The sequence below is a fragment of the Amyelois transitella genome, chromosome 15, assembly GCF_032362555.1.
Source record: "Amyelois transitella isolate CPQ chromosome 15, ilAmyTran1.1, whole genome shotgun sequence".
In the NCBI taxonomy this organism is placed as follows: domain Eukaryota; kingdom Metazoa; phylum Arthropoda; class Insecta; order Lepidoptera; family Pyralidae; genus Amyelois; species Amyelois transitella.
The window spans coordinates 5,225,927-5,238,495 of NC_083518.1; the positions used below are offsets into that span (position 1 = coordinate 5,225,927).

Genomic DNA, 12,569 nt, shown 5'->3' on the forward strand with positions numbered 1-12,569 from the left:
ATGTAGGTACTCACTATCTTCATAAAGCGGCGAGTTAAGGACCTCCTTGCCTTTCTCCAAAGCTTCATTATATTCAATGATGTCTCCTTCTGACGACGGCGTTTCCTGCATCATGTCATCTATCTCCTGGATAACCTAAATAATACAAAAAATATATTAAAATACCCTGGATATTATTCTGGTCTGCAAAACCTAATTATCAAAAAAAAATTCCGACGTCCTGATGTGAAAGATTAGGTTAAAAGTATCTAATATATAAAAAAAATCGAAAAGGTAGCTTATAGAGATTAATAAATGCATAATAAATGTAGTAATTAGGGATGGTGGCAAGTGGCAAGAAGTAATCTCTGCGTCCTCTTCGGAAAAGTGGCTTTATTTTGTGTATGGATATTATCTGAATCTTTTACTTTTCCGTGTAACATTGGAAAACATGCTTGCTGCTTCTTAAACGGAACTAATTCCTACCTCATCCGCAGTCTTAACAGGACACTCGTGGTCTTGGTGCAGCCCCCCTAGGATCAAAGCATGCATGTCCAGATCGGATGCCACTGCTTCGTCTTCAGAACTGTGGATTTCGTCATCTGGTGTCATTGCACCCTGCGGAAATATTGTATATCCGTTATTGATGTTATAGTTTTTAGAAACCAGGAAAGTAAGTACTTTATTTAGGTGGGTAGGGTACTCTCTATATACCAAAAAAAAGGTTAAAAAAACAATTTAATATAGATCAACATCATATTTCAACATATATTTTTTTTATTTCATGGATAAAATTTTATAATCTAGGTACGGTGCAATTACAGTTTTGTTTTACTCAAAGTATACATTTTCCCATGGCACAAAACGGTTATGTGGTCGAACTTTTTCATTTCGACAAAACACGATTAAAAAAAAAAAAAGAAATTATAAATCCATGATAGTTTGAGCACATTCAATATCTGTCGAAGCGAAGAGATAATCTGGCTACATCTGAAGACCGTGACGGAATGCATTCGACGCCTTCGGAGATGACGCCTCCGGTGAATTATCTAATTAATTTGAACACGCATCGATACCTTCTATATAGAGACTAACAACGTTATTATTTTATATTAAATTATCATTTTATTTTTTTAGGTAAGTTAAAGTTTAGGTTCTCATTTGGGTATTTTAAAAAACTGTTAAAGGACATACATATTTATTTGAAGAAAGAGCTTTAATGATAACTGAATGAAACTTTTTCAAAAGAATGCAAGAATATTAAAACTCTTTTCAACGATAACGTTATTATACCTCAGATGAATTAAATTACTATTCATCCTATTGTCATCTTTCACAGGAGGGAGGGAATATACGTATCCTGTGTAAATTCATTTGCATAAAGTAAAGGAAGAAGGGCTCATGTTTCATTGGCAAGTGCACTACCTCATGTCGAAAAGTTGTCTAATCAAAGCCTTAAAGAAACTTATCTACTGGAAAAATAAACAGGATCCATAAGTATTATATGATAGTCCTGCATATAAGCTTGCTATCGTATTTCCATCTCAGATATAATTTTAGTACCTACCTATCGGTCTAATGTGTTATGTTTAAAATTTATAAGTTTTTTGAAGGTCGATCATATTGTTTAAAAGGAAGCGATTACACTATGACTTACTGCTTATTTTAGAAAATAACAACACCCTACTAACCATAGCCCCAATATCCGGTGATTGTAAACAGTCGTTTACACCAATACCACCCAAAACCGGAAAGGTCTGTTACATATTTTTATCCTATATTAGTTCCAGTAGAGCATCGGTGTTAGAATAATAAAAAGCATGTAATATAAGATACCAATAACTTTTAAAAGGTTATGTATAAGTTGGATTACAAATCGAGGCTCTTATGGTGAGGGAAATCATCGCGAGGAAACTTGCACATCCAGGCAATTCAATGTGTAACCATGATCTAAATTATGGCTTCGGTTCACCTGCAAAGACTGAGGACCGACAGGAGTTGCTTCGTGTTCAATGACTGACCTGACTTTTCCAATACAGGAGAGTACTCATAGGAGCATCTCGAGATCGTTTCTAGATATGATTAGTAAATTCCAGAGGGATGATTACCTTTTTGTCGCTGAGATTCAAGGTAGGGATGTGCATTTTTCTGGAGAACGACTTGGTCCAGTCTATTGGCAGAATGTTGCCGAAGTTGCCAGTGATTGTCCACCACATTCTGAAAATAAAGTAAAATAAATGAATAAAATTATTTTCGCGCAATAAGTGGGTCAGCGATAGTTATCATCTCAGACGAGTAGGTACCTCTGAATCTCAATTGCACCATAGGTAATGCCTTCGAGTTTTTTTTGGCTTTGTGATTATCTTAAGCGAACGCTGAATATTGAGGAAGGAAACAACTGTACATAATCACGTCTATAACCCTTATAGGGGAGATAAAGCCAAGAGTCTTAAAAAGACTGATAGGCCACGTTTAGCTGTTTGGCTTAATGATAGAATTGAATTGAGATTCATATAGTAACAGGTTGCTAGCCAGTTGCCTAAAAGAAGAATCCCAAGCTTATAAGCCCATCCCTTAGTCGCCTTTTATGACATCTATGAGAAAGAGATGGAGTGGTCTTAATCATTTTTCTACTGGTGCCGGGAACCACACGGCAAGACAAAAAAACAATTGCAACTAAAGAAATCGGAATATTAAATATTGTACAGATTTCACTAGCTGAAAATAAGTATGAGGTATTTGTTTACGATTTTAAGTGTGCCTATAGATTTTAACTATCTATAAAATTTACTTCTTTCTTTTTGTAAATTTATATATTTAGCAATTTAATTATACAAAGAAACAGCTTTTTTAGACACAAAATGTTTTTCTTTCATTTATTTTATCAATATGAAATCTTACTGAGAGAGTTGCATCCGAAAATGATGGTGCTATTGATTGTATAATCCACATAGGATTTAAAAGATAAATGACAATATATGTGCTGTCGGCTCCGATTTTAGTCAGTTCATTTAAGCTGTTTATTTGTCAGTATAATCTTATGATTTATTTTAAACGTTACGGGCTATCAGCCTCTGAGGTTTATACATTTTAAGATCTTAGTAGATAAATTTGAGTGAATTAATATAAATTATAGCCTGTTAGCTTTTTAAACTATGATTACGCAAGTGCTTTTAAATTTAAATTACTTTTTGTAGAGTACGTACTACAAAATCATAATTTTATTGCCATGATTCTCCTGGATCGTAGCCAAGCAGATCCCCCAGGAAACGAAACCGGGATAAACGTCACGAGGATGATTGTGTGATAAAAATGTAGTGACCTTAGTTCTAAAAAGGCCAAAACAATAACTGTGACGAAGTGTGGCTAATTTTCCGCCTATGGTAGGTTATTTACTTAGCTGGAGGCTGGGAATAAATACAGGATAAAATATTAACAGTGCAGAAAAAGAACAGATGCTTAGAAGTATAAATAATGTCTAAATATTCTATACTTTGATAGTCCCATAAATATCGGTAATACGTGAGGAATGACTATACCTAAAAATGGCATAGACAAATGAACAATTCCCAAAATATAAATTAACCCAAAATGATTTCTACCAAACATGTATGTAGGTGCTGCATTGTGCATAGGTTAATATCAGGCAGGGTTTTAAAATTTGCCATATGACAAAATGTTACACACATATCACGTTTTTAACTAACCTCTGTAGTGGCAGGTTGTAGTAGCAAGATCGAATAATTGCTTAACAGATATTTATCTGTCTTAGGTCGCCATGAATACCAGATTAGGACATATTGGGTCTAGATAGTGTTACCAAGTTTCACTTTAGTTCCCCTTATTTGTACTACTTTATTATACATTATTGTAAGTAAAGTTGTTTCTGTGTTATATTTATTTTGAACCGCTACTGTACGGTATCCCGATTATTTGCGGGCAAGGTCGATGGCAGCTCGGGAGTTTCTCATACTATTTTATGGGCAATTAAAACTATAAACTTTATGAGCGTTTTATTCTATTTACATTATATATATCGTGATATGTAAACTACAGAAGCTTTTGTGGTTTACTGCGCATTCCGATCAAAACTAAGTACCTATTTAAACATTAATTTGCAAAACGTTTAAGAAGAAAAGAATTTTAATAATTGACTACCTATGATTTTTTTCCAATTGATACATCCACAACTATTAGTTATTACATAAATATTAATTTGAACTACCTATTTATTTATTTCATAAAATTTAAAATGTGTATTATCATCGTCCTTTCGGCCCATCGTTTTGCCTCAGTAACGCCCTAAACAAGAGCCAGGCTCTGAAAATGATCACAATCCTGGAATTGGAATGTCAGGTCAGAGCGAAGCCGCTAGCAAATAGTACACATACACTATTCACTGAATTTAACAAACCGCGCAGAGGGACACAGATAGGGACTTTACCTTTACCTAAAGGAATTAAAAACAGACCTTGCTTCTTTTTTAACGATCAACGACTCAGTCGACTCAATATGAAAACAATTATTAATTTTTCAGTTAGTCAAAATACGTCTAACGAAATGCACCTAGTAGTGCCTCGCGGTGAGTCAGCCGGAGACATAAATTGGCGCTAATTCGAGAACTCGCGGTCGCTCAATTGAGGAATGTGTCACTTTTTATTATGCTCCTCCTCTGCATGCATCAGGGCAGGTTCTGAAGAGGTCATGATGGATTTTTATTATTGAGGACAGAAAGGTTCTTTTTTTATATATTTTTGAAAACAGTTGAAGTGTAAAAGGATTCTAGGAGGTAAGGTGTTGTATTACAATTTCTTAAGCAAAGGCTTATCAATAATGTTACTTACAATAAAGATCTAGTAAAATGAACATTCTGACTTTTTTAAGTAAGGTTAGTTTTAACGTTACCCACTTTATACTTAGTCGCTTTGGTTTTTTCATACCGTAATCATTTCAATATATTTTTCCATTAGAGGTTTTGTTGAAATCACGAGCCTTAATATATGAAAAACTCATATAATGAACTAAGTTTCGTATAAGATTAAGGTCATTCCATTAAGTTCCTCAGCCAAACAGAAAGCTGATATCTAGAGCTGCATGCCTTAGTAGGCATTCATTTATTAATGCAATTAGTATTTCATTAATAAATGAAGAATCACAGCATTATGCGCTAAGCCGAGAGAAACCAGGGCAAACGATGAAACCAAATCTTCTCTGCATTGTAACATGAAAAAGAGGTTACCAACACGCGTTTCCAAAACCACAGAGTTTTTGTTACCAACTAGGTAGGTATCATATTTAGTACAAAGGCAGTTCAGATCCAAACTTGACTTTAATCCAGACTTTAATTTGGGCGATTTTAAATTTTGATATTTCTTTTTTAATTAAGTTGTATTAAATCAGGTTTGTCATCATCCTACTACTATTATAAAGGCGAAAGTTTGTATGGATGTATGGATGTTTATTACTCTTTCACGCAAAAACTACTGAACCGATTACCATGAAATTTGGTATGTAGGTAGCTGAAGACTCAGAATAACACATAGGCTACTTTTTATCCCAGAGTTCCCGCGGGATTGATAGGGTTTCCATGCGGACGAAGTCGCGGGCGGCCTCTAGTTGTTACATAATGTTCATTGTAATGTAATATTGACGTCATTTATTGCTTATTAAAGTACAGAGATGTACCTACGTACGGTATGTATGCAAATTGATCTGTTGAATAACTGATGCGATTATAGGAATGCATCATGAATTTATTTAATTAAATTGAATAATAGTCGTAGTTGTTGGTACGGACACATTGAATCTTAAAGCGATCAATTGTTTATAACTAAGATATAAGATAACACATCTTTCAGAGAATAATTAGGTTCGTGAAGGGAACATAATTGGAAAAATTTGTTTTGCATTTATTGGAACTAATATTAAATTATTTTTTTCCAAAGGAAACTGGTGGTGATGGTGACACAAATCTCATACCACGGAATGACATCAATAATCTTAATTACACTGGTCCTGGCGGAGTCATTAACGTGTTGCGTCACCTCAGCCATATGGCTTGATATGATGGCCATGTTTGTCTCTTTATCAAGTAACAGATGCGAAAACATTGTATCAAGGAGTTTTAAATGTCACAGTGTATCAGTAGTAACCTGCTTATTACTTGTAACCTCAATAAACGTTATGTACCTATTTGTAAAAAACAGGTTAGTATTAAAATCATTGAACCTTAGATAGACTTACCTAAATAAGAAATATCATCATAGGTTTGGTTAGTATTTAAGAACTAATTAATTATCTGTGTTAGTCATAGTCATTAGTGTCATTACCATATACTTCGGTATCAAGTCTATAAACTTCAAGATTTAGCGATACTTTTTTATTCAAAACTCTATTACTCTTTTGGTCTGAGCCAGTCATAGATTGACTTATAAGGCGTCCGGTCCACTGGCCTCGAACCTGCGGTTTCACCACAACACACCTATGGTATCATACCAATTTGGTTGACACCGTTAGTTCGTTGTTTACGTTTTAGTCTAACCACACATTTTTTTAAATTTGGTGCATTCTGTGCGTTGAAATTTCACGAAAAAGCGTTTAAATCGTTCTTAACTAGTGCGATTGTTATGATTTTGTTTATTTGGTATGATGTTAAAATCGTAATTTGAACATAGGTATTAAGTGTACCTACGCAGGTAAAGTGCATCGCAATCATATACTGGTTCACTAGTCCATACAAATATTTTAAATGTAAAAGTGTGTTTGTTTGTCCGTCTTTAACGTCAAACACATTGAACCGATCTCCAAGAAATTTTGCATACATACATGTAAATTACGGTGGTCATAGGTTACTTTACCGCGGGCGAAAAGTAGTAAAATATATAAAATTAAGTGTAAAAAAATTAAATCACAGAATAGCACTAACTTAAGTTTACGGATTAAGTATGTAGGCGTTCTTGCATGTTAACGTCTTCCTGATTCTAAGATAAGTTTACATTTAATTTATTTAGTAATCGGAGTGGGAAGAAGCCTTCAACACGAAATCATTTCGTATCTACAAGTACTTAGGTTGAATCAGAACTGACGTTTTTAAACAAGAACTTTGTTTCCGAAAACTAAATAAATACGTTAAGTCACGTTTACATTCATTGCGGGGTAGACAGCTCCAAGAGTCTTGAAAATACTGAAAGGCCACGTTCAGCTGTAGGTAGGCATGGCTATGGAAAACAAAATAAAACAAATTTACTTATATGCGATAGGGTTTGGTTTGCAATAAATCTATTAATTTATAGACTGTTTCGCAAAATTTATTTTTTTTAGCTTTTAAATAAAAGTGACCATCGGGTATTGGAAAGATAAATAAAAGAAAAAAGCATAAGGTCCAGACAGGCACCAGTTCTGGGAATCTGAGACTGGATTTGGGCTGCATTCCACACTCGCCGCTCGCACCAAGCCATCAAATTTTAAGCTCAGAATAAAATATAAGGTAACATTTTAAGAGTATATTTTTGTAGACTTTTTGATTTGAGTTAAAGATGAAATTAATTGAAAACGGAGATAAAAGAAATAATGAAGTAACTAAGTAAGTACAAAATTATCATTAGTTTCAGAACAAGTTTCCGGAAAATTTAAAGATAATTTAAAGAAAAGTACATAATTTATTTAACAGATTAAGAAAAATGTAGACGAATTAATAGGTACTTAACTATAAGCAAGCGTAATTGAAAGCTCGATACGATGCGATTTTGGTTGTGCTTTGATAATTGGGTAATTAATCAAGCCGTTAGACTCCCATCGGCGAAGAGTTAATGAGGTCGACCTCGATGACATTATTTGGAATTACACTTTTTTACGTCTTGAATCTCTTTTTGCTTTTGGAATAATTTAAAGAAATTTAATGAAAATACTTTTTGTTACATACCTCTATGTTTTTTTTTTGTCAGCCAATATTGTAGTTTTTTTAATAAATAGAAACTAGAAATATGTTATATATATTTTGTGGATGATACTAAGATTAATGTAGGTAGGTACCCATTTTACAAAAGGCTTTCTATCATAATCAATCATTAAAATAAAGATTCATTGCGAAAGCTATTTTAGGCATAAGAAATTAAGCAAACCTACCTACCTAATTACAATGCAATCTTGTATTACCTTGATTTTCATATAGTCTCTGCGCAGGACGATGCGTTATCGATCCCACCGCGATGCCCCCGCAATACATTTACCCCACATTACCCGACTAACCCCGTCGGATTGGCGCCAAGGGTCTTAGCACAGTTTCCACAATTTTTTGTGAGGCCATTTCGCTAATGGCAGATGGTGAGGCTCAGGTTACAAATTGATAGGGGACTACGGTGTTGACATTTATGAAGACTTGTTTATTTTGTGGTAGGTGTTACATTTTTTTATGATCTAGTGGAAATAAGAAGCAATATATTATTATAAAGAAAAATACTTGAATGCTCATGGTATCTAGATATATTCGAGATCAGCGTTAGGCATAAATGTTAGGGGTTCATTGAACTTAATGTTATGACCTGAGATTAGGACGTTAGATGAAAGACCTCGATTCCTAACATTATTAAAACAACGAGGCTATGAACAACAAAGGTGTAATGCAAACATGTAAGGAGATCGATACTTAGGTAAGTAGGTAGGTAGGTAGGTAGATGTTAGACTAGATATACTTAGAAAGACATTTTCATGTTGTTATAAGTACTTATATTAAGGCCGGTGATCTAAACAGGTCAAAAGATCAATAGAAAAGTTGAATGATAATCTATATCGCTTTCAATTACCCTGTATTATATGCAGTTTATATTTTATGAGTACCATTTTAAATAAGAAATTTTATTCGTTTTAGCTAATTTAAGAAGAAAAAATTGTGTCACCATCATAAAAATCTCCAACGTGCGATGTGTTGGAGTAGCGCGGAATGGCAGGAGAGATTCAAAATTAGAATTTTATATCGGGCCACACATGCTGTATTTTTTTTTTCATTCAGCGATTCGATGTCACTAACTATGGCCAGAAGTGTGAACGAAATTTATGCGAAGTGCCAGTATAATATTCGGATACATTATTCTATGTCGGAAAACTACAGTAGATATAAAATATATTAAATTATTATAGGTATGAGTAGGTATTAATTAACGAGAAGGTATTCTTTAGTATCAATGTATTGTTCTTCTTCTATCATAGTTTTGAAGTACCTAAAACATTGTACGTAGGTATCATACTGACAATACTATTACATATAAACAGTTATTACCTATCTTAAAAAATTGGTATTGGAAGAAAACCAAAAAAAAATCTATTAAAGTAAAAATTTATCGTATTAGACGAAATCGATAAATAACGGTTCACTTGTACATGTGTGAGTAATAACAGAGTACCCCAAAATAGAAACACTGTTTGTATATTTTTTGTAGAAAGCAGGTGCGAGTGTCTACGAATAGGGCGTCAGGTAGTGGACCAACCTTCTTGCCCACTTCCTAAACAAAAAAAGTAAAATAAATCAGTACATCCCTAAAGGGTTGGTGTTAAAATCGGTGGCGGCGAAGAACATGACTTTGAACGCTTTATTGTGTTTAATGTTTACAAAGGATAATGTAATTTCGGAATGTTTTTTACACAGAAATTTTAAATACTTAGAACATATTTTGTTACATTATTAAAAGCGGTTACTGATCACTTAAAAATTTTACCCACTAATTTATTATTTTTTTAAAACTTTATTGAACCTCAAATGTACAATAAGTGGACTTAATGCTAAACTAAAAGCATTCTCTACCAATCAACGTTTAGAAAATAGCAAACAGATGTCAATTTCCTATACATTAAGGGAATGTAAACATTTTTTTAATCTTACTTAATTGGATGATGCAACAGAAGATGCGATTGATTATCGAATAGACACAATTACTGTCAGTTATCAAGATGAACATTAATGCAGTGAGAAACACAATATAGTGTTTCGTAAGGTAAGATACATATCAACACTATTCACAGAACTGGTTGGGAGAGCTAAAGTGGAGATGTAAGTAGACTTACCTTGAACAAAGATGCATTACATTTTAAATATGATAAATGAAGCACATGATAAATCAAAAGTGCAAGATGAATTTAAGCACGTTGCGTTAAGTATGATCTAGCATGTAATGAACATATGGAAACTTTTAAACTCAAGTCAATATGATACATGATTATGTATGATTGTTCAAGGTGTGATATAAAACTAGTTGATTAGTTGCCAATGAATGCGTAAAATCACTTGTCCACAGAGACAACTTAAGTATCCACTGCACGTAAATTAAAAGTAAAAGTCGTAGTCATAGTAAGTCGGGAGCTCTTAGCGTGGGCACATGTCACTTACTAGACAAGAGATGCATTAGCATATGGCCTTTGGTGTCCATGCCGCCGACAAACATGGCCACCTACTTTGTTAGCCCATATTGAGCAATATTTGTCTGTTCTTTAGAGAAACCGCTGGTGAGAAAATGCACTTGCAAGTATGACGGCAATGTTTTTGAAAAATACAGTTTTAAATCATGTATACATATACATACATAAAGAAACATAAGAAACACAATGGAGATGATATGAAAATGAATGTTTTTATCCATATCATCACAGTTATATTTATATATATATATATATCCATACATTATGTATACCCGTATACTTCTTTCTCGCAAATTATTATCATACTTTCGAAACTAGGGTACATTTAAGATCATGGAAGATAAAACGTCCGTAAATGTTTTCATTTAAGTAGGTATATCTTTTTTCTTAGCACTTTGTATAATTAACATCAAATTTGCAATCAGTTACAAATTAAAAATTGTATCGATTGAAATTTTTTTTTATGCAAAGCAAGCAAACATCCCGAAGAAGTGCGCCCACGCAAGGTCAGCTCTAAATCGTAGTTAATGTTGATTTAACGACTGTAGGTCAAACGGCTATTTGAACAACTCGCACCAACGCATCACAAATATTTGAGATTCATATAGGTAAATTTTATTCTACTTGTGTGTAAATTCTTGAGATTATGACATCGGTGACGTTATTTATATTGACAATCGGTTGCGCACTTGTGTCAATATTGTCACAACATCTGTTTCTATAGATGTTTACTTGTATATACTTCATGTTTACCATTCCGGTATCAATAAATTTATGATAAAGATTTGAAAAAGAAGAAGTGGTTTAATCACTGAAAATATAAACTAACACAACAAAAAAGTCTCATCAGCTTAATCGTAGGTAGGTACGTACATGTGTTCAAAGGTAACTGACATAGAAGATACCTAATCGAGTCAAATAATTAATTCGATAGGATGTTAAGCAAGACTTGTTTCCTATAGCAGGTAATAAGTACATTGAGATACTATTTAGATATGAAACCACTCAATTAACTTCACAAAAAAAATAGTCTTGAATAATTAAAAAAGCATATGAAAGAGAGACGATTGAATAAATTTTTTTTTTTTTTTTTTTTTTTTTTTTCATTTATTTTGGCACAAACAGTCAAAAATACAGACAGAATTACAAATACAGTAAACAATATAGAAGACCAAACAGTGCCGATTATGTTTATGGTGTAGTAATTATAAAAGCATGCTTGTTAACAATCAGATGATCTTTATTATCCTAATCGCGATTTAGTACAGTGATGTTGTGTGAGCATTGTTATCCCATAAATATAAAAGCATCAATACAAAAAGAAAAGAAATCAAACACAAAAATACAAAAAATTATTCCTTTCCATATTTCACAAAAATTTTTAACCATTAAACATAGTATATTTATCATGAAATTTATTAAACACAATATAGATTGTTAACTTTCACTTTGCTTAATTAATTTAGTGCAGACATTGTTTTTTGTAGATTGCAGTGATAAGGTAAATATGTCGATGTCTGAGAAGTTTTTATTATAATTTACCAAGCAGCGATAAAAGAAGTTGTTTCGAGTATAATTTCTACGCAACGGGGGTGGTACTAAAATGTTAAGTTTGCGAGAGGAGCGAAGCGGAAGTCTCACTTTGGCTAGGAAGTTAATTTTGGAAAGCAGTGTGGGGGAGTCAATAAGGCTGTTTATAATTTTGTGCAAAAATGCTACGTCAAATTGGGTTCGGCGGCCCTGAAGAGATAAGATTTTATAACGATTAAGAGATTCGTCGTATGAAAGGTTTGAAACGTTATTTCTATAGTTAAGTATTTTGATAAATTTCTTCTGCACTTTCTCAATTGTGTCAATGTCATCCTGATAAAAAGGATTCCAAACGTTACTCCCAAAATCCAATATAGATCTGACAAAACTGAAGTATAGAATTAATTAATAGTTAAATAAATAAATTTTATTTAACTATACTTACTCCGAACGAATCGGCGTACGTTTTACAACTTTACTTTAATAGTTAAAGACAAAAGTAGGTTACCAGTACTTGAAATTTGATTTATGCCTGCAGTAATTTATAAGAATAAAATACACAACCACACTTTTCGTGCTAGCCATTGTTTCTATTATCTGCAAAGGACGAGCCCTACTTACGCAACAATGACCTGATTTGTATGATAGCAGTA

The 12,569-nt window shown here is 33.1% G+C and overlaps 1 protein-coding gene across 1 annotated transcript in view; it reads right to left on the minus strand.

Moving 5' to 3' along the window:
• Positions 1-12,569, minus strand: part of LOC106136331 (fasciculation and elongation protein zeta-2) — a 46,007-nt gene that overhangs the window by 5,431 nt on the left and 28,007 nt on the right. Inside the window, exons 2-4 of the mRNA XM_013336854.2 lie at positions 2,088-2,196; positions 466-597; positions 15-135 (exon numbers count right to left, since the gene is read on the minus strand). Of these exons, the coding sequence (XP_013192308.2) occupies positions 15-135; positions 466-597; positions 2,088-2,196 (362 nt within the window). The remainder of the gene's footprint in view (positions 1-14; positions 136-465; positions 598-2,087; positions 2,197-12,569) is intronic.